The 23015-nt window shown below is 39.7% G+C and overlaps 1 protein-coding gene across 3 annotated transcripts in view; it reads left to right on the top strand.

Annotated features, from left to right (window-relative positions):
* Positions 1 to 23015, top strand: part of LOC124146089 — an 86112-nt gene that overhangs the window by 49856 nt on the left and 13241 nt on the right. For all 3 annotated transcript variants that reach the window (XM_046516165.2, XM_046516166.2, XM_048393382.1), the window contains 2 exons: positions 6124 to 7825; positions 16443 to 16529. In XM_046516165.2, coding sequence (XP_046372121.1) covers positions 6151 to 7825; positions 16443 to 16529 — 1762 coding nt within the window. In that variant the 5' untranslated portion in view covers positions 6124 to 6150. The remainder of the gene's footprint in view (positions 1 to 6123; positions 7826 to 16442; positions 16530 to 23015) is intronic.

The following is a 23015-nucleotide window of genomic DNA, read 5'->3' on the forward strand; positions in this document are numbered from 1 at the left end:
ATATCATATTATATTATATTATTAATACAGACCCAATAAGATCCGGGGGTAGAATAGGTCTTCAGCAACCCATGCTTGCCGTAAAAGGCAACTATGCTTGTCGTAAGAGGCGACTAACGGTTCGGGTGGTCAGGCTCGCTGAAGTGGTTGATGCATGTCATCGTATCCTAAATGCGTGGATTGATGCTGATGATATCAATCACTGGATTGTCTGGTTCAGACTCGATTATTTAAAGACCGCCTATATAGCTGGAATATTGCTGAGTGCTGCGTTGAACAACAAACAAACAAAAATACAAAGTTACATAAAACTGAACTTTTAAATTTTTTCAAATATTCTGAAGTTAAATACCCTACTGTCATTTCAAGAGCCTATAATCAATACCAATACTGCAAAGTAATTGCTTCAGGCCAATGTTGTTGGAATACAAATACTCAACTTTGATAACATGAAATTATGTTAAAACTGCTATTGTTAAAAAAACCAAAGACATTTGGGCATGTATTTTAGACTGTTTCCGCCTAATTTATATTTCATTTGTACAATAAGGCCTGTGGCCTCTAAGTACTGAAAAAGGTGTGTGTGTGTGAAGTGCGGATTTCTCAGCTTGTTCCGATGATTTTAATCATCTCTATGATGTAATGACTCTCTTGTCGAATGACTCATTATGTTTCTTAGCAGTTTTGCGTTTTAATCATCTGTATCCATGGTACCAGCGATGTTGATCTTGGTAACCTTCATGCTTTCATAGTTTTGACGGCGCTTTCATTGGTATAATGTTGATGTTATTTCATACAAGATCACAACTTGTGGTGATCTAGCTGAATAATTGAGTTAGTAACTATACTTAATGTCATTAATAAGGGGAAAAGGTCAGTCTCTGGAAATGGATGTGTGATGTGATTATGTCACGGCAAGAGGATCTCTAGGTGCTGTGAGGGTAAATCAATTTTTTAATTATCATTTTAATTTTTTATTTCTGTTATTGCTTTGTTAGGCTAGAGAATACTGTGGCCTGACTATTTTTGATCAGACTTAATGCAGACAGCTTATATTTGAGGTAAGTGGCACGGGTGGCCCAGTCGTCTAAGGCGCCACGATTCGCTGTGCAGAGTTGCGTCCCTTGGGCACGCCAGAAACCTATGATTGTGGGTTTGAATCCCAGTTCGCCCCAATTATGTTTCTAGGTTTGTCAGCACCATACCTGTGCTTGTGGGTTTCATCGAAGTGGTAAATGTCTGAGACCTGCATCACTTTGAAGGGCTTTCCTCCCACATTAAGCTGACACACCACGATATAACTGGAATAATGTTAAAAGCGGTGTTAAACCCAACTCACTCACTCACTCACTCACTCACTCACTCACTCACTCACTCACTCACTCATATTTGAGGTCATTATCAGGCACAAATTCCAAGTGCTGGCTAATCTCAAAACGATGCTTATATTATTGTGCTAATATTTTCTCTACAGAAAAGGTTACACGTCACTGCTTTTGTCAAAGGAAGGGGAAGGTTTTAGGTCTTCATTGTGACTGTTTTAGGTCACAGGTAACTTTAGGTCTCTCAGCCTTTGGGTATCGCTTGATGTCGGTTTGTCCGGTCAAGATGAGATTGTTGACAGGCAGCTGTGATATCGCAGGACTATTAACTGCGGCAGTCTATTTCCAGTTAAAACATTTCAAATTATTAGATATACTGTATTCGACGTAATAAGCACCCCGCTCTAATAAGCGCCCATGGCGACATTTGCTAATATATTGGCTAGTGAATAATCCCAATTAGCACCCCTTCCGATTGATCAGTGTACACAAGAGTTATTTATTCGCGTATAATACGCACTCGTGTGTTATGCACCCTTAATTATGGGCAATTAAATTCTGGAAAAATATATTTGTCGTACATAAACACTTCAGGCTGTCAGTATAAACCACGAAATTTATTTTCAACTCTGTTTTTTTTTCACCAAAATAATATTCTAATAAGAGCCCCCTATTTCTAATTTTGAGAGCGCCCTGGGCGAATAAAGTATATAAATAATAGACATGGTTGACAGTAATTCTAACATTATTCATGTTTTTCTATCTGAAAATTACCATCATTGTGAAATAAAAATGAAATTATTGTCATTATTCTTTAGATGCCCATGTTTTATGAATCGAAGAAACTGGTGGAATTCTTGCATTTTGTAAATGAAAATTTGCTGCAGCTTGACAACATGTCTCTTTCTTTGCACTGGCAGAGTTTGAGATCAATCGGGGAAATTATGAACAGCATTATTTTGGGCTAATATTTTCACTACCCAGGTTGAATGTTACATAATTTTCTGATCAATTACGTTCACACATTTCATTTCAACTTCATCGCCTCAGCAGCCACTCCGATATGAATGAACTTATTTACATTTCAAACTGCAGTTATTGATTATCTTTTGATAGTTCCATGGAGGAACATTATCATGGAAAGAGTTCTTTAGCTATTGAACATTTGGCAGTTGTTTCCTGTGTGTGCTGAGTGTGCTAGTACTGGTGGCAGTTAGACTTGGTAGCTGTGAAGCTACCTGCATAATGCAGTGGAAAGATTTGCTCTTATTTGCCTCAACACTTGCTCTCCCCAGCTTAATCAACAGTTACTCAAGGCTTCGTGTGTCATTAGTCTATGTGTAATCAGAGAGTTCATAGTTGATGTTTTCACTTAACCAGACATGTTTATAATCTAAATTATATGTCTGGGATTCTGCTGAAGTACTTTAAATGTCTACCTACGCTGACTTGTTCTGATGCAATTACTTTCTTGTGTACAGTGTGTGAGTGGTGGATGCAACCAATAGGGCAGGACATGGATGTTTTTGAACACCTGGTGTCATCACTGATTATCAGTGATCCATTTATATAATTTCCCCCACTATTTTGCCTTTCATGCCCAATTTAATCTGTTTCAGCGGATAATCGAGATGTTGACGGTTTATATATATAATAAACATACAGTATAATTATTCACACAACTTCTGCAACTTCAAACATAAGTTCGAAGCTCGATTCGAATAAGGCTTTGTTTAGTCTGCAGGGTTCACGTGAGGAATTTTCTGACATTAGGGCCCTTTATGGGAGAGTTTAAATATTCCAGAGGTACACCCATACAGCACAATGTTAAAATGCCCCATTGTATTTGAAAATATGGGCCTTTTTTTGTGAGCACTATACCTGTGCTCATAGGTTTCAGCAAAGAGGTCAGTGTACCTGAGTAAGACCTGCATTACTTGGGTTTTCCTCCCAAATCAAGCTGAAACATTGTGATATAACTGGAATACTGCTCAAAGTGGCATTTTTGAAACAAAAAAATCACTCACACAAATTTTTGTGGGGAAATGTATGCGTGTTATGATTACCAAATCAGGGAGTATAGTCCCCCATAAGATTTGAAGAAACACTTTGCTTGCTTCTAGGTCCCTAGTACATGTTTTTATGAGAGAACTCGAGGAAGCAGATGCTCAAAATGGCATCACTTTGATCAGGAATTTTTATTTCCTTCCTCTTAGCTATTATTTCTTGATGATATTAATCAGGTATGATTTAATATTGTTGACATATATCTACACCAGTATTCTGCTTGCCTTAGATGTAGGGGACTCCAGTAGACTTAAAGCATGAGAGCATCTGACATTTGGCAAAAATTTTCGCCTTGCCCATAGAATCATGCTCAAATATTTTGCTGTGCTGAAAGTTAAATTGTCTGTCATTTCTCAGCTCACTATTTTGTAAGTTCACTTACTTCCAATATCTCACTGACTCATTTGAACTTAAGAAGCTCAAGTTTTTAACACATTCCTGAACATACAGAACTGGATTAGTTACAGTGTTGCCCAATAGACTTTGTAATGGGAGATGCCAACATTTATTAGTCTATTTCTTTTAAGATTTCTACAAGTATCGAGAAGGTATTTCGTAAGATTTCCACGTTTGGTATTTAGGACACAGTTTTATGTTATCGTGATTATTGAAGAAGTAGGTGGATAAATCTCTACCTTATATGGACCTGGAGAGTTGTGGGAAGATGTAGAGATCATTTTTCTATGTAGTGGCAGCTCCATCCTTGTGTTAACGTTACAGGATGACTGCAGCAGTTTGATACTATGTACATTAGGGGATGCCTGGGGACATCTTTACAAGCAGTAATGTTGTGTTGTTTGATAGGCATTTATTTCTCATAAGTTGACGAACGACAGTTTATGATGTACTGAAAATGCACAATCAACTTCACATAATTTGTTTAAATCGCATGACAAAGAATGGTGACAAAATGACATTGTTGTGTTTGATTATTCCAATATTCCTGCATTTTAATGGCAACATTAAAATAAACATGTCTGGATCAGGCTGACACGATTCACGACACCAGGCACAATCACTGCAATCACCAAAGTCACAGGATTCCGGGGTAGAATAGGTCTTCAGCAACCCATGCTTGCCATAAAAGGTGACTATGCTTGTCGTAAAAGGCGACTAACGGGATGGGGTGGTCAGGCTCGCTGACTTGGTTGATAAATGTCATCGATCCCAATTGCGTGGATCGATGCTCATGATATCAATCACTGGATTGTCTAGTCCAGACTCCATTATTTACAGATCGCCGTCATATAGCTGGAATATTGCTGAGTGCGGCGTTAAACAACAAACCAACCAACCAACCAAAGTCACAGAGCCAGAAATTCGTATTTGCACTTTCATATGGAGTTGAATCTGATTCTGGTCAGGAACATCGTCTCCACAAACATGGTGTAGTTTTGTACTTATTACGTAAATGTGTATCTAATTTTTATTTTCGGTATTTTTTTATTTAGTTACTATTCTATGGAGGTCAACTGTTCAAATCTTCACTTATCATCTATGTATTAGGATAGTGACATTAACAATTGCATAAGCAAACTTCAAGTTAATGCTGAATTGTCATTTTTTGTGTACAGGTAGAATAGGTCTTCAGCAACCCATGCTTGCCGTTAAAGGCGACTATGCTTCTCGTAAGAGGAGACAAACGGGATTCGGTGGTCAGGCTTGGTGACTTGGTTGATGCATGTCATTGTATCCCAGTTGCATGGATCGATGCTGATGATGTCAATCTCTGGATTGTCTGGTCCAGACTCAATTATATACAGACCGCTGTCATATAGCTGGAATATTGCTGAGTGGGGTGTTAAGCAAACAAACAACAACCTTTAACTGTATTGAGTTTTGTTGAGGCAATGTCTGGATATCTGGATATTCTGTTTCAAAAGCCTTCCCATCTGAAGACGTCAGATTTGAAAATTGTGTTGCAGTTTTCTTTCTGTATTTAGGAATTTTATGAACACATTTTATGATGGGGGAGATAGATGTTTTTGTCTTCTTGTTTAAAAAACAGATTTGTTAACTACCATATTCGATGTAATAAGCGCCCAGGGCGCTCTCAAAATTAGAAATTGGGGTCTCTTATAAGAATATTATTTTGGTGGAAAAAAAAAAAATCGTGGTTTATGCTGACAGCCTGAAATGTTTATGCACAACAGATATATTTTTCCAGATTTTAATTGACCATAATTAAAGGTGCATATAACACACGAGTGCGTATTGTACGCGAATAAATAAGTCTTGTGTACATTGATCAATCGGAAGGGGTGCTAATTGGGATTGTTCAGTAGCCAATATATTAGCAAATATCGCCATGGGCACTTATTAGAGCAGGGTGCTTATTATGTCGAATACGGTATTTGTGAAAGGGGTTTTGTGAACTCGTTCATTAATTTTTAAAAGATGCGCTTACATCAGTACTATATTTACAACGCACGTTGATTATGACGAGGGATTCAGCTGGTTTAAGTTCTTGATCATTGCTGTTCTGAAATGTCCAGAAGGTTCTTTTCCAAACTTGTGATGATATAGGATGTTTATCACATACTGATGAAATCATTGCCATTTGCCTCCAGTACAACCTCTGATAAGGTTTTTTTTATCCTTTATCCTTCAATACCATTGTGTTAGTCTACACATTGCATTGTGGTGATGTAAGCATTCTTCATGAAATGAAAATTCTAATAGATGAAAATTATGATTATGAACTCTTATGAAAACTATCTTTTCCTTATTGCAGATGATGCCAAGATGTTGATCTGGTAGGATGTTTGAATCGAGCAATCACAGCTCTCAGAGGGGCCGACTTCCCCCCATCCATGCCATCGGCAAGGTCCAGTCCATCGACGAGGATGACCCGCCATATATACCAGTACAAGTGTACGGCTATGACGCAGATGGTGATTTCTCACTGTCTTCTGGAGTTGAACCGACCTTCGAAGTCAGTGATGCTGAAGATGCTGTCAAGCTTCTACGGAAGACATTTCAGCTGGTAAGTCCCGGACGCCATGCTTGCAAGCGAAGCCCCGAACATGGAGGAACCTACTTTGTTCACTGCCGAACATCGTCTCGTCTTGGAAAGGATTATGCACAACTGAGAAGGGTTTTGGAGAATAGGGCGAAGTTAGAATTTGTGCGTGACTGTGTGACCAGGATCCGTGCAACAAGTGCTTATGTTGAAGATCTGGAAGGTTTGGTGCTTCACGAGTATAGAACAGCTTATGCTATTCGTCATGGCTGTGCCTATGATGCTCCAATCAGTAAACTGTACTGTCTGAATGCTCTATGTGAAGACCTGCGTGTACATGTCAACCACTGGAATGTACTTAAACAACATCTTAACACCAATAAATGGCTGCAGCCAATCCTGGGCCGTTTATGTCTCGAAGTGGAATATGTAAAGAGAGCTCTCATCCAGCTAAGCGATAAAGCAATATGGCTGCTGCAGCGCCTCATCAATGTAGGATTTGAGGTGTTTGCTCACTGTGACGTTGACAAGTTGACTCCAGAGGTGATGTGGAATATTACGCGAGGTCTTGAGGATTTCAACAATATTGTTAATTCGTTTAGGACAGCAGCCACAGTGAGTGGATCTCAGTGGAACCATCTTTCCCTGGTCGATCTTCCAGAATTCCAATCTATTTCTTGTCTTCACTTACACCCAGCCTCCACCAACTTCCCTGGCAAACTTGGTGACTCGGTCAAAGCGATTCCTTTCCCGAGAGTCCTCAGGATCCTGGCCAATGAGAGATCACGGTATGCTGCCAAACTGACTCATTACTTTTTCACAGTCAACGAAGATTTCCAAAAGTTTTTGAATTGTGGTCGACTTCCCCTGTACAACTGGTTCGAGGATCATGGAAAGGATTCTGCATCTGGCACATCATCCAATCAGCAGGAGACGTCTGACTATCATACGGCCACCGGGAGCAATGTCAGTTTGTCCACGTCACTGTTGCGTGTTGGGTCACTTCGGGCTCCAGACCTGTCTGTTTACATGTCGCCTCTTGTTGAATTCTCGCATAAGGAACAGGAATTTGCAGAAAACTTTCTGCTGATTGTATGTAATTCCACAACGCTACTCAGGAAAAACGATACGGGTAAATCCAAGAAACAAAAGGAATTGAGAATAAATCAGAGTCCTATGATTGGGCGGTCTGTTCGAAGAATGTCTGACACACCGGTGCTATCTCGTGCGGACTCTCGACGGAAGACAGTGTCGTGGGGAGACAATGCTGACCAATCCATTAGGAATCAGGTAGTAGCAAAGTACATGGAGATCTTGTGGCAACATTTCGGGGAGAATCTCGAGCTGTTTCTGCTGGAGCCCACCTGGGACATGAGCCAGAATCTTCTTCACTCAGAGTTTGGCAGTATCCTGCTGTACAACGACACCCTGATCACTCTCCTCAGACACACCATCGAGCATGTCTGTATGAAAGGTAGGTGTCAGTTTTATTCATTTGATAACTTGGTGCTGTGTGGCAATATTCACTCACACACACTTGCAGGCTTACACACTCACTCTCAAACCCACAAGCTGAAACAGTATGTGACAATATTATAGGATATGCAACAATCACTCATACAAACACGCACTATCTCAGATGCTCAAACAGTATTCACTCACACACTCAAACAACAAGTTGCTATATATATTAAATATGACACAATCGGAGGGTGTGGAGCAATTTGATTGGAAAGTGTTGTTGAATAAAATTCAAGCCAGGGATATCTTATGGACTCCTCGACCGCCTCCCTGGTCTAGTGGTATGTGTATACCTGGAAAGCAGAAGGTCTGGAGCTTGATCGCCATCCGCGTTATACCAAAAGGAGTTCAAATATGGTACTTGTTGTTACCCTTCTAGGTGCTCGGCATTAAGGGGCTTTATAATACAAGAACTGGTCGGCTCGGAGTCATCATGGTATCTCAGTAGACTATCACTATAAACTTGGCATTAGTCCGGCCTAGTACAAGCAGACAAGCTGATGCACATGTGCATGCACTTCTTGATATTAGATTAATAATCTTGGAACATGAAGTTAAACCCCATTTCACCTCACCTTTGGACTCTTCACTGTCCTTTCCTAAGAAGTAACACTTCCTTACAGTAAGTTGTCCTGCATTCTGCTGACCAGGCAGTGTATTCAGTTGTCATGGAGGCATATAAAGCCCTCCATTGTATCATGACGTCTCAGCATTCCTCTGTGATGTCATGACTATCTGTCAGCTGATAGACGACATGGACAAAGAAAGTGCTACCAGAAAATAACCGAAAACTTTTACTATGCTACTCCGCTTTTCATAGGAATAATCAGCTGTGTCATTCTATTTATATATGCACTTGACATATTGTAAATGAGTGACTGAGTATTATTTTATGCCACTTTAAGCAATATTCCAGAGCAATATCTCAAGATTTCGCTCATCACACAAAAGACCAGGGTCCGATTCCCGACATGGGTACAATGTGTGAAGCCCATTTCTGGTGTCCCCCCGCTGTGAGATTGCTGGAATATTGCAAAAAATCATACTCACTCACTCACTCACTCACTCACTCACTCACTCACTCACTCACTCACTCACTCACTCACTCACTCACTCACTCACTCACTCATCGAAAGGGGTCACGACTTGTCCATTGTAGTTTTGATGATGGCTTTGTTTTCATATTTATTGATGAGAAATTCATAAGAATCTAGCATTGGAATAAACAACATATATATTTATAGCTCCTAACTCGCACTGAGTTGACTGTTTACGGTCAGGTAATTTGGGACGTGTTATGTAAATTACGTTGCCAGTTTTCCTTTATGTGAAAAAATCCCAACAAGTTTGTAATCATTTTCTTCAATTTGATGTAAAATTGTGCCAAATAAAAAGTATCAACAAACTACATTGATTAACCTCAGTTTTCTTACTGTTACAAGTTTCAGTTAAGCATGTTAAGTGAGAAACAAAACATTAATGTTTCATTATTTATTTGCTTTTGTTGAATATGAACATCCTTGTTTAAATTGCTTTTACACATTAATCATTTTAAAATAATTTAATAACTTGCAGGAAGTCTGTCCCAAAAACTTCTGAGTCCACTTTCCAAAACTTTTATTTGAAGCTGATCTTGTCAAACCATATGAAATTTTACTAGACATTGTTGTTGGATGAGGAGCTGACATTGCAAAATGTGTAGACATCGTGGTAAGGAATAAAAATGTAATTTAGCAGAAGGAAACTCAAGCGTAGGATTGATCGATTCAGATTACACAAATGGGATGAGTGGGCGGGCCCCTGATTCTTCTGTGTTAAAGAACTAGCTGATTAAGTGTCAATGTACACTATTGGCATGGATCGTTGCACGATTTATCAAACACCTGAACCAGGTTTGCCTGAACCAGAATTCATTAGTGTTAGACTTCCGTGTGGATCATGTTGATGGCTGAAATATTGATGACTGTGGCATTAAACAACCCACTGTTGTTAGTGCATATAGTGCATATTTGTGCTATTGTGAAAAATTCTCCTTTGGAAAATTCTCTTATGTAATGGCATCGTTAGGGTAGCCTACTGGTTAAGTCCTTTATGTATCTATTTCAATTTCTGACTTGTTGTTACTAGATTATTGGCTTCAAACTGTGTTCCCTCTCAACTTTTGTATGAATATAATACGCCAGCACCAGATTATCTGGCGAAACAGATTCCATCACGTAAAAGGCAAAATACCGGTGACAATTATATGAATGGATTATTGAAAATCAGTGATGGCACCAGGTGTTCGCAAAAAGGGTGAGCACGTCCTGCTCTACCTGTAGCACCCGCCACATAAACAATTTTCATGAAAAAGTAAGTGTTTGATGCCTGACACCGCAACGATGGAATGCTCCCATTACTTCAAAAATGTGCTATCTCGAGTTAATGTAACTACCAGATTGCTACATCTGTATGTAGAAAGTCAAGTGTGTTGATCACCTCTGCGGAGTGGATTGATAGATGGTGTGACTAGACGACATTAGATTTGGTCGGGTGATCAAGGGAAATAGCTGTAATCCTCTCTATCAATAGGTGAGACTATCACAGGGTTTAATCAGGTATACACTTAGCTGCTGTGATCCCCTGTTGACTAATGAGTGACTTGTGATGACAGTTTGTAGTGGCCGCTCATCATTCGTGCTGGGGAGCATCAATCATTCTTTAACATCTGAATGCAAAAACCTTGTTATATCCACAATACATTAGAAAAGAGTAAACTAGTTCTTATGATAAAAGATCTCTGTGTCTCTTGAGGGAGTAGCGCCATGTCCATCAATAATCATTAACAGCCTGGATAAAAAAACAAACACCCTAACCAACTTCATAGAACTGGATATGCTCAGCAGTGAATGGGTACCTGGGAGGATGAGATGGTTTTATGACTGTAGCTGGGGATTGTGTACTTCCCAAGGAGTTGAGATTGAAAATGGAGTGCACTCTGATCCTTTCACTTGACATTCTCCCTTTATGATTGGGTCTGTAGGAATTCTCCCTTGATGCTGGGGTCTGTAGGAATTCTCTCTTGTTGTTGGGTCTGTAGGAATTCTCTCTTGTTGTTGGGTCTGTAGGAATTCTCCCTTGATGCTTGGGTCAGTAGGAATTCTCTCTTGTTGGGTCTGTAGGAATTCTCTCTTGTTGTTGGGTCTGTAGGAATTCTCTCTTGTTGTTGGGTCTGTAGGAATTCTCCCTTGTTGTTGGGTCTGTAGGAATTCTCTCTTGTCTGTAGGAATTCTCCCTTGTTGTTGGGTCTGTAGGAATTCTCTCTTGTTGTTGGGTCTGTGGGAATTATCTCTTCTAGTTGGGTCTGTAGGAACTCTCTCTTGTTGCGTCTGTAGGAACTCTTCCTTGTTGTTGGGTCTGTAGGAACTCTCCCTTGTTGTTGGGTCTGTAGGAACTCTCCCTTGTTGTTGGGTCTGTAGGAACTCTCCCTTGTTGTTGGGTCTGTAGGAATTCTCTCTTGTTGTTGGGTCTGTAGGTATCCTCTCTTGTTGATAGGGTCTGTAGGAACTCTCTCTTGTTGTTGGGTCTGTAGGAACTCTCCCTTGTTGTTGGGTCTGTAGGAATTCTCTCTTGTTAATGGGTCTGTAGGAATTCTCCCTTGTTGTTGGGTCTGTAGGAACTCTCTCTTGTTGTTGGGTCTGTAGGAATTCTCTCTTGTTGTTGGGTCTGTAGGAATCCTCTCTTGTTGTTGGGTCTGTAGGAATTCTCTCTTGTTGTTGGGTCTGTAGGAACTATCCCTTGTTGTTGGGGCTGTTGGAATGTTCACTTGTTCCTTGGGTCTGGAGGGAATGTCCCTTATTCCTTGGGTCTGAAGACATTCTCTCTTGTGTTGATAGGGTCTGTAGGAATTCTCCCAAATATATGATTAGATATAGAAGAATGTTGATGAAATCATGAAAATGTCATGAAGCTATTTGTCTCTAGGATATTCACTGCTCACTGTACAATATGTAGGCGTGACCTTTTGTCAGATTTTCTAACAGATCAATCCTTTTGCTGTAGTATATGAGGCGTATCTCTCTATTCTCTACAGCCCCCTTGCCTCTGTTATCTTCTGTATGTAGGAGTGTTTGCTGTCAAAATATTTCCCCAGAGAGTGAAATTGTGAAAAAGAAGATTATTTGCAGTGTGTATCGTAGGTGTAATGTAGAAATGTTAACATAATTGACTTTACAAGATGATCATCCCAGCTAATGTTATGATGTATGCCATTAGTCATATGGGTGTCCATATTACCAATTTCTGAATGTCAGAGAAGTAAGGTTTGGCATTCTGAAAGGGTACTACAATTGAAAGGTTATAAAAATGACATTTGAATTCTGTTATTTGTTTCAGAAATTTATCAAGGATTTCAAATGTAAGTGCCCTTAGCAGGCAAACTGGTGAAAATAATTCTTTGAGATTTTAATTGAAAAGTTTTTGTTCAACAATGAAGTTTAACATTACATTTGATGCAATATATAGAACTAATAAAGCCTCTTGCTCTGTATTGGTGGAATACAAGTCATCTCTACCAAGCCATCATATCAGTTACAACTACAACAGCATCAATTGGGATAGTTTTTATTTCAATTTGATTTTTTTTACAGCCATTTGTTTCAGACTTGGGGCTAAATATTGGCCTCTTAGCAGGCCTAGGTAGATCCCTGTGTGTGCTTAGCATGTTTAGGGGAGCCTAAGTTCAAATTCTGTATCCTCAAGGCCCCTTAAGACCTGTTTGTTCCTGTCACTGTACATTTGTATCCCTCAAAACTAATGCTGGAACTAGCAGAAGTCATGATACATGATACTTGAAAGTCAGCATTTCCTGTATCATTTGGATGCCCAACCTATTTATTTTTTCATTACACCTGACAACCTCAGTACTGGTGGCCTGACAAATTGCAGCATTAGAAACTGGCACTAGTCCTATTGTTCTTGTCAATCTGCCCAATAGTTAAGGTATCATAAGGACCAGTGGAAATTTGCCATTTTAAAGGGTTTTTCTGTATGTTATCATTATAAGGACTACCGGACAAAAACTGTTACTTTCTATCACTGAATTGCCAAAGGTTTCTGCATTATTTGTGGGTCATTTTGAATACAAAACACACCTGTATTATAGTGTATTGCAACAGTTATCGATGAACAATTGTTTTATCAGTGAAACAATCCAGGTAAGAAATTTGGCGAGTCTCAATCTGCTGAGCAATTGCTGGTTACTGATGAGGATGGAACTGGTAAAAAAAAGTAGTTTCAGTGTTGAGTTTGAAATTAACAATTCATGTTATGAGTGCTTCTTTCAGATGGTATTCAAGTCTGAGGTGATAACCCATAGTTGCATAAGCGTGCTATAATTGTACAGATATACTTGGTCAGGGCCCACTTTCACAAAGCGATCTTAGCGCTAAGATGATTGTTACTCCCATACATTAACACAGGCATACAATAGTCTTAGCGCTAAGATCACTTTGTGCAAGTGGGCCCTGGTGCTGCTGAAAATCTAATATTTGAAAGTCTTTGAAATTTTGATAATGCACAGGACACTTTGACATTAAAGGAGTAAATTAATTCTGAGGTAATATCTGCAGAAAATGCCATGAATACACTTTCTGTTGCCAGGCATTTGTGAGTGTTACCTGATTGACTTCTAGCCTGATTCTCTAGTCTGTTGTCATGGCTTCCGCTTATTTCGCAAGCCAGGCTGTCTGTCTGATCATTCGTTACATTCCTGCCAATAATGTTACAACAACATGAGCCTGGCCAGGCAGTGCTTACTGCACTCAGACGCTGGGATTAGTGGCAGATAGAGTTACTGTGCTTACTGGTCTACCAGTTCACATACTGTGTGGCACCTGCAGCACTGGGGACGTTCCCATGTCCCTGGTGGTATATGTAGTGCTAGCTGTTGTCTACTACATACATTCTGCTATCACTGTAGGCTGGGGAGGTTCTCAAGTCTGGCAGTATATAGAGTTAGCTGTTGTCTACTACATACACTCTGCTGTCATTGTAGGCTGGGGAGGTTCTCAAATCTGTGGCAGTATATAGAGTTAGCTGTTGTCTACTACATACACTTTGCTATCACTGTAGGCAGGGGAGGTTCTCAATTCGGTGGCAGTATATAGAGATAGCTGTTGTCTACTACACATACACTGCTATCACTGTAGGCTGGGGAGGTTCTCAAGTCTGTGGCAGTATATAGAGTTAGCTGTTGTCTACTACATACACTCTGCTGTCACTGTAGGCAGGGGAGGTTCTCAAGTCTGTGGCAGTATATAGAGTTAGTTGTTGTCTACTACATACACTCTGCTATCACTGTATGCTGGGGAGGTTCTCAAGTCTGTGGCAGTATATAGAGTTTGCTGTTTTCTACTACATACACTCTGCTATCACTGTAGGCTGGGGAGGTTCTCAAGTCTTGGGCAGTATATAGAGTTAGCTGTTGTCTACTACATACACTCTGCTATCAATGTAGGCTGGGGAGGTTATCAAGTCTGTGGCAGTATATAGAGTTAGCTGTTGTCTACTACATACACTCTGCTATCACTGTAGGCTGGGGAGGTTCTCAAGTCTGGCAGTATATAGAGTTAGCTGTTGTCTACTACACATACACTGCTATCACTGTAGGCAGGGGAGGTTCTCAAGTCTTGCGCAGTATATAGAGTTAGCTGTTGTCTACTACATACACTCTGCTATCACTGTAGGCTGGGGAGGTTTTCAAGTCTGTGGCAGTATATAGAGTTAGCTGTTGTCTACTACATACACTCTGCTATCACCGTAGGCTGGGGAGGTTCTCAAGTCTGGCAGTATATAGAGATAGTTGTTGTCTACTACATACACTCTGCTATCACTGTAGGCTGGGGAGGTTCTCAAGTCTTGGGCAGTATATAGAGTTAGCTGTTGTCTACTACATACACTCTGCTGTCACTGTAGGCAGGGGAGGTTCTCAAGTCTGGCAGTATATAGAGTTAGTTGTTGTCTACTACATACACTCTGCTGATGTGTTACTGACTACAACTGAGTTCTCTGTTGAAGCTGTTTTGTTTAATGAATACTTATTACAACCTATATTGCCATATCCGAGTGACCTTTACCTTGAAAATGGATGTATTTGGAACCCAAACATTTATGTTTGGATGCGAAAGAACATAATTTAAGATGAAATAGTTTCCTGTCAACTATATCAGATAGAAAGTGTGACCAGTCCGGGTATAGCTATTGAACTGCACTAGATAAGACACTGTGACCAGCAGAAGGCCATGTGCTTATTATCTGACAATAGATAGGCTGTTCGATAATGTCTTGTTTTAGAATAGCTGGAAGTAGCAAACGCTATTATGATCTCCAGAGAAACATTAATTGAAAAAAACTTGGAAAAGACTTTTGTCAAATAGCAATGTTTTTAATCAGTATTTTTGATAAATCGCCTATTCTCCAACTGATGATAAAATTACTTTTTAAAAAATGGTGCTCGCGATCCTGAGCTACATTGATGACATAACTTTTGCCTTTCTTAAAAAAATAAGCAGAAATAATTTGCTGTCATGTAAAGTGTTTTGTGCAGCTGCCTGCCTTAGTTTTTGTTATGTTAGCTCTTGGCCTAATGAATAGTTTTTTGGAGAACATTGTCACAGGTATTGAATTGGGCAGAATTCAAACTATTATCCTGTCAGCTACTCTGAGACCCGTAAAGATAGGGGTAGAATAGGTCTTCAGCAACCCATGCTTGCCATAAAAGGTGACTATGCTTGTCATAAGAGGCGACTAACGGGATTGGGTGGTCAGGCTCGCAGACTTGGTTGATGCATGTCATCATATCCCAGTTGCATGGATCGATTCTCATGATGTCAATCACTGGATTGTCTGGTTAAGATTTGATTATTTACAGACCGCCGCCATACAGCTGGAATATTGCTGAGTCCGGCGTTAAACAAGAAACAAACAGCTACTGTGAGCATTAGTTATTAGGAACTGGTAATTTATATAGGGGTGAGGGGAGGAAGTGTCATGAAAAAATAACTATACAGGTGCGGCAAAATATGATACAGTCCTCAGACCAATCTCACTTTCCTACCCCACCCCTATAATAAACGACCAATCCCTGAATAATATATTATGTATTGAGGTGAGGTGAGGTGAAATTGGGTTTAACATTGCGTCCAAGATTATTGCACTTATATAGCGACGTGCATGCACGTGTGTATGTGGGGTTGCTTGTACTAGTTTGGACTGATGCCGATTTATAGTGCTAGCCCACTGAGATACCATACCGCAGTTTATCATGAATACCCCACTCTGACACAGTATACTGACTCCGAATGGACCAGTCCTTGTTTTAGCCCCTTAATGCCAAGCGCCAGACAGGGCAACAACAAGTACCATCTTTTAACGTCTTTTGGTATGACGCAGCCGGGGATCAAACCCCGGACCCTTCCGCTCTCTGAGCGGACGCTCTACCTCTAGACCACGGAGGCGGTCTATTATGTCTTGTATTAAATGTCATGTTTCTCATCAGAGAAGCTAAATGCCTTATACTTTTCTTGTTCCAGACCTTTTTCCCCTTGCATCAGTCCAACCTCTTCTTGGGACGGCAATGCGGCTCCACATCATCTCAGCGAACGCAGCATGGGATCAATGTAAGTGGTGTGGGCAGGATTCTTATGAATTCTTTTTTACCCTTCTTGTACACTCTAATAGCCACATTAGGCAGAACCAGGTTTCCGATATTAACTCACACCAATACCCCTCTAGTGTTAGTGTGACCTCCACATGGTCTAGTGGATAGAGAGTGGAAGGTCGGTCATGTCATAAAATAATATCAGGTTTGAAATTCCTCGTATTTGAATGGCACAGATAAAATCAAAATAGCATGGATAAAATATGTTCCTGGTGCCTCAAGGGCTTGTGAAGGAATCATGTTTTTCAACAAATATGTTTTTTGTGTACTACCTTCGACAAATGGACTTTCACATGCAAACTTGACAAACACATTGAAAATGATGACCGTATGCAACCACTGATTGCACAGTGTGATTTATGAAATAATCCTGGAGATTCAGAAATTGAATATGGGGCAAACTTTTTTAATTACAACTGCTTAATGCTTATTATCGAGCTCCTGGTACCGGTGAAATTACATTCACCAAGTTTGATCATGAATCAAAATCATCAAAAGTTGTCTTGTTAGTACTCTTGAATTCCAAAGGGCAGACCTAAACATTGTTTACATTTCTCTCCCTGGTGAGAATTACAGGGAACTATGTTTGCGGGGTGGATGAACAATTACGAGATTAAATCTTCTGGTTCATGCTGAGGCTGATTTGGTAAACACGTTTTACTAATTAACAAAGTTTACCTATATGATGCGGAATGATAGTTGACAATTTGCAAAAAGCCACAATATTCAATTCCTGAAAATGAAAGAGATTGTGCCAGCAACGACTGTCGGTCACCACAACTTGAATGTGCACATAAACCCTCCAGCTCCTCACAGTGACTCAGCCTCTCCAATATCATTGCCACCAATCACAGCTCCGCACTGTGCTTGGCGGCCTGACCCCATGAATGGAGTTAAACTCAGAACCATCTGACCATTATGTTTACAAACAAGTGATGACTGCCGTGAAACCTAATACCCTTCTCCAGTTACTTTGTTTTGTTCGTTTATCAATTTGAATATATCTATTTTATTTCAACTATCATGTAACTAATATTTGGGGGAAGGTGGGTGCTTTTCTATTAGTCTGCAGTCTGCAAAAAATCTGATTAAAAAAAAAATGTAAATTTGTGTGTAAGTCAGTGGTAGGTTATTCCCAATTCACTATTATCACATTCCCACAGACATAAACAAAAATATACATTTCTTATCCCACCTCCCTCCCCTTGTGTTACCAGTTGTCTGTCATACAGACCTTGAAACAAATACATCAAATACAGACCATGCTAGTCTATGATAATTGGCAAGTCTAGCTTGATGATTGCAGTTACTGAAAATGAAGAGTGTCTCTGGGCTCCTTCCTCCTGCATGTAATGCAGGGGTATGTAGTCATCCTCTGGTCTTCAACTGTCCGTCTGTATTTCGTTTCCGGAGCATAACTTGCAAACTGTGAAAGATTATTCATTCAAACTTGGTACATATGTTAACCAGGGGCTGAAGTGGTGCATTTTGCTATTGTGGGGATCGTGGGGATTTGTCATCTTCTGAAGACTCTTGTTTTGTCTTGTCAAGATAAATTAACGACTGTTTTTTCTGTAAAATATCAGAGACTTGATGCTAGTCTACCTCTGCGTGTGCATGTGCATCCATGCGTGTGTGTACCATAGTATAGCCTGTATGAATGAATAACACAGATATATAACCTCAGGTGGAATAGCTGAGGCTCAGATTTCCTTTGCTCAATTCCCTTCATAGACAAATTGGAATCTGTCCAAAGCACAGTATCATAATGAAATATGATGCTATATATGCATGTGTGCACTGTCAGCAGGCTTCCAGGATAAGCCCAGCCTCAAGTCTCCTTACTGGATAGAGCAGAGAGCATTCTCTCAGTTATCCCCAAAGTCCAGAGATAATTCTAGATGCTGATATTGATTGGTCCTTGAAATTACCAATGGGTTCGCTGTCAATAACGTGATATTAAATTGACCCAAATATTGAGAAAGTACCCCAATGTGGTAGGCCACTTATCTCAAATATTGTGCTGTGCGTTATTTATGCCGCTTGTAGCAATATTTCACCAGTATCGTTATTGGCAGCATCAAGTTTGGTTTTCACATGCTTTCATCATGTCCATAATTATTCTAGAGCTAATAGCAAGACTTCTTTTTACATGTTTCAATTAGCTAAGATTTCAGTGCACATTCCTGAGCCCAATTGTGGCAAAACTGGGTTCAAGTATGTCTATTTAAAGGGAGGCTACTCTCGTTGGTTTGATGAACAAGGAAAATGAACACTGTTTCAGGTTTACTATCCCCTGCCACAGAGTGGCATGGAGTTTGTTTGTCTGTCCGTCCGCTTCTCCTTTGGACAAATTTTCCCAAAAGCGATTTGAGTTAGAGAAATGAAATTTCACACACTGATGTTACTGGCCATGATCTCAAATGATTATCAAAAATTTGTGTCTTTTATTCCTTTTTTAACAGTTAGGGCCCGTTCTACTTGCTTTGTGCATACTTCGTGAAATGGAGGCAGATTTTCTCAGAAACCACTGAAATGACATGAATGAAAGTTTGCATGCTTATGTGAGAGACACTTGTCAAGACTTGAGTATGAAAAATTAGTGCCGTAAATAATTCTTTGCAGAATAACAGCCCTTGCTCTGTGCTTTTTAACTAAGTGCATAGTGTCTGCAATGGGGACACGTTTTCTCAGAAACTACAGATCCCCCCATGGTGAGAGATAGTGATGACGCTGTTTTCTTGTTTCATATTATAATAGGGGCGGTCGGGTAGCCTAGTGGTTAAAGCGTTCGCTCGTCACGCCAAAGACCCGGGTTTGATTCCCGACATGGGTACAATGTGTGAAGCCCATTTAAGGTGCCCCCCGCCGTGATATCGCTGGAATATTGCTAAAAGTGACGCTAAACCATACTCACTCACTCATATTATAATAATAAGTTCCAGACAACATCGGCAACATTCCATTCCAAAGTTTTTAAATGCAACGATTAAAAACCACACACATTTGACGTGAAAGTGTCTGTTTAATTGAAACCTTATATATATATAAAAAAGATAAAAGGTCATGAATTTATTTCAGGATATTTTTATGAAATTGTGTGCTCAGTCTTTACTACAAAAAAATATACCCAAAAATATTGATGATCCAATTTTTTTTGTTCAGTATGAATATTGAATAAGGTTTTGTAGTACATTATCTTTTAAGAACGTATGAATATTGTTCTTTGTTGTCAGCGATGTGGAGAGACAGGTACACAACACACACAAGGGGTGGGTGTGAGGGCATTCCACCTTAGATACGTAGAGTGCTTTGAAGTGGCCGTGTCTCTGGGTCAGGTCGCTAACCACTTGTACATCAAGCAAGGCAGGACTGGGAGAGACCATCCTTGTAATACTTTGTAGTAATGCAATAGAACACGAGAGGCTATCACCACATTGCTATTGGACACTGAGTGGGTGTGAGGCTAATGGCTCACTGACATGAAACGGTGGCTTATCTAGTGGAAGAGGGGCCTGTTTGGTGTGTGACGACCAAGTTGAAAATATGCTACAGTTAATCTGCCTTGTTATAACATTTTTCGTCTATACGTGGAGTAGAAAGACAATATTTTTGCATGAGCATAAGAATGGCATGTTATGACAGATTAACTGGAGTCATATGAAAACATTGGGTGTTCTTTAACTTCTTTTGAGTATATTCAATTAAATAATGTTTCTCAGACACTCAGACGCAAAAGATTTTTCATCTATAGGTGGAGTAGACAGACATTTTTGCATGAGCATAAGAAGAATTTCTTTTTATCATGCAGCATTTGTTTTGTAGATGGACATCTCATGATGCTGTAGTCAGTCCCCTAAATAAATATTTCAGCCCAAACTGAAAAGTTGTTACCAGTCAGAATGTCCTCTTGTTTATGCAGCTTTTCGAGGGGTTATAGTGTTTTGGAATTCAATAAGAACATTTTAGGTCTGTTTTTAAACCTTGTTTGCCCTTTTGTTATCAAAGGAGTGCAACTCACCTTAAGAAAGACAAGTTATTAGTTATTCATGGTAGTTATTTATTTATTAGGTTATTTTTAAGGATTGACTGTAAATAAAAAGAAAACCATAGCTCGAAATCATTAAGTGCTCATGGATAGGTTGTACCGGGACGCAGGACATGCAAATGTGCACTTCAGTGGCCAAGTTTGTGAAAAACCAGGTTTCGTAGTAGGAATTTAATCATCCATATTTTCAAGAGGCCACCTGACTGGTTAATACAAACAAAGATCTTCAGTTATTATTGTACTTATACACCAGTAGTGGTTGTTGTGAGCTGTCTGGTAACAGGAGGAAAGGAGAAAACAAGAATCTCATTTACAAGCCAAGAATACTTGCCACTTGAGAAAACAGAACTTAGTTCTGCGCTGACTGCTATAATTTCTCTACCTGCTTACTGACATCATCACTGTTAAGTACCATGGCGTATAAACACAGTGGTATGCGATAATCACATGTTTGTTGTTGACTTTTGTCCTTTATGTAACTGTCAGTGAGGTTTGTCTACAGGGGAGTAAACACGCTGTGTGGGCGTAGGGTATACCGTCCTTGAGACGCCTGCCTTAAGTACATGCTGGGTCAAGATAGCTAAACAAGGAGAGTCCTTTAGGTACTCAATGAAGTGATATTGAAATGAAAGCCGTTATCATACAAAATGCAAAACAAACATGTTTTGTATTCAAATTACACGTCCCCTAGTCAATAATTAAAAGTGTTTACCCATAATTAAATGGATGTTGGATGTAAGACGACTCTGAAATAAATATACTCCTGAGCATCTGTTCAAGTATTTACAGTAAATCTTAGCATTTTATGTGTGTAGCTTGCTCCACACATACCTGTGCTTCTCAATATCTAATATTGTTGGTGTTTGTTAGAATGGACTTAAAACAGTTTGTATAATGAAACAAAAGTATTATTGAAATGGAGAAATGAGTTCATATGATGTATACAGATGGATTGTGCGTGCGTGCGTGCGTGCGTGCGTGCATGCAGGCGTGGCTGAGTGTGTGACTGCTTCTACTTGTCCAGACTAATGCCAGTTTCATAGTGCTAGCCCACGGAAATACGATGCCGATGTTAAACATGCATGCAACACTTCGAAATAGTATATACACTCTGAGCCGACCAGTCATAGTTTTTATCTCCTGAATGCCGTCCACCGACAGCCAGGGTAACAAGTACCATCTTTTAACATTTTTTGGTATGACCCAGCCGGGGATCAAACAACTGACCTTCCTCTCACCTGGGAGATGGAGTGGAGTGCAGGCTGCACTGCTGCAAGACATAATTTTTAAGCACTAAACAATTATTCATTTGTTTTCACACATTTTTTTCAGGCCATACAGCATGTTCAGCAAACAATTATTTATTTTCTACAACACCTGAGTATTTCCTGGAACAAATAGACATCCTATGACATATTCAGCTAAATAGTCTGGCAGAGTTATTTCCCTTGAATCTTAACACTACTCCAGGCAGTCTTGGCCAAAAATATTTGTGACTCTTGGCAGAATTTTTGGTTGAATTTATTGTTATTATATAGAATATTATTTAACTATTTTCGGGCTTTGGACTAGTAGCTAAAGTCACAGACTGATATGATCACTTTTTACTGCCTCGCAATTCAAAAGATATCCCTTTTGAACTTTATTATTTGTGAAACATTCTTGTAAATGAATCCTTGATAACATGATTCCTTTCATGGAAATTGAAGCCAACCAGTCATCGTTAAAACTGTTTAATTGGGACTGCACAAATTCCAACACACATCACAATTAAGTGTTTTCTGATTTAACACAATGATAGAATTCTCAGGTCTCCAGGGGGCGGTCGGGTAGCCTAGTGGTTAAAGCGTTCGCTCGTCACGCCGAAGACCCGGGTTCGAATCCCGACATGGGTACAATGTGTGAAGCCCATTTCTGGTGTCCCCCGCCGTGATATTGCTGGAATATTGCTAAAAGCGGCGTAAAACCATACTCACTCACTCACTCAGGTCTCCAGATAATTGTCTGTCATTGAGTATTTACTCACATGTTGTTATCATTCATTGAGAAATTGATAATTTTCTTTGAGTATTGAATATATTTAACTCTCTTGGATGCAGTCTAGTGGGTATTTTTAAACCCATGGGTACCGGTACGAATTTTAAAAATAATTCTGCTTTAGATACAGTATCAGGTAACTTCTAATTTTCTTCTGTTCATGTGCTGTCCCAAATGTCTCAGACATTTCATAAGCTCACAACAACAACACATGTCTCAGTTGCAAAGACGTAGCACTTTTGTGTAATATTCACCACAGCAGAGTTTATGTAATGGTGATGCCTGCACTTGATCAGTGAATAAAGATGAGTAAATATATTCAGGTAAAGATATTCGCATGCTGAAAAGGCTACATTGGGA

The sequence above is a fragment of the Haliotis rufescens genome, unplaced genomic scaffold (genome assembly GCF_023055435.1).
Source record: "Haliotis rufescens isolate VD_foot unplaced genomic scaffold, xgHalRufe1.0.p SCAF_12, whole genome shotgun sequence".
Taxonomy (NCBI): Eukaryota; Metazoa; Mollusca; class Gastropoda; order Lepetellida; family Haliotidae; genus Haliotis; species Haliotis rufescens.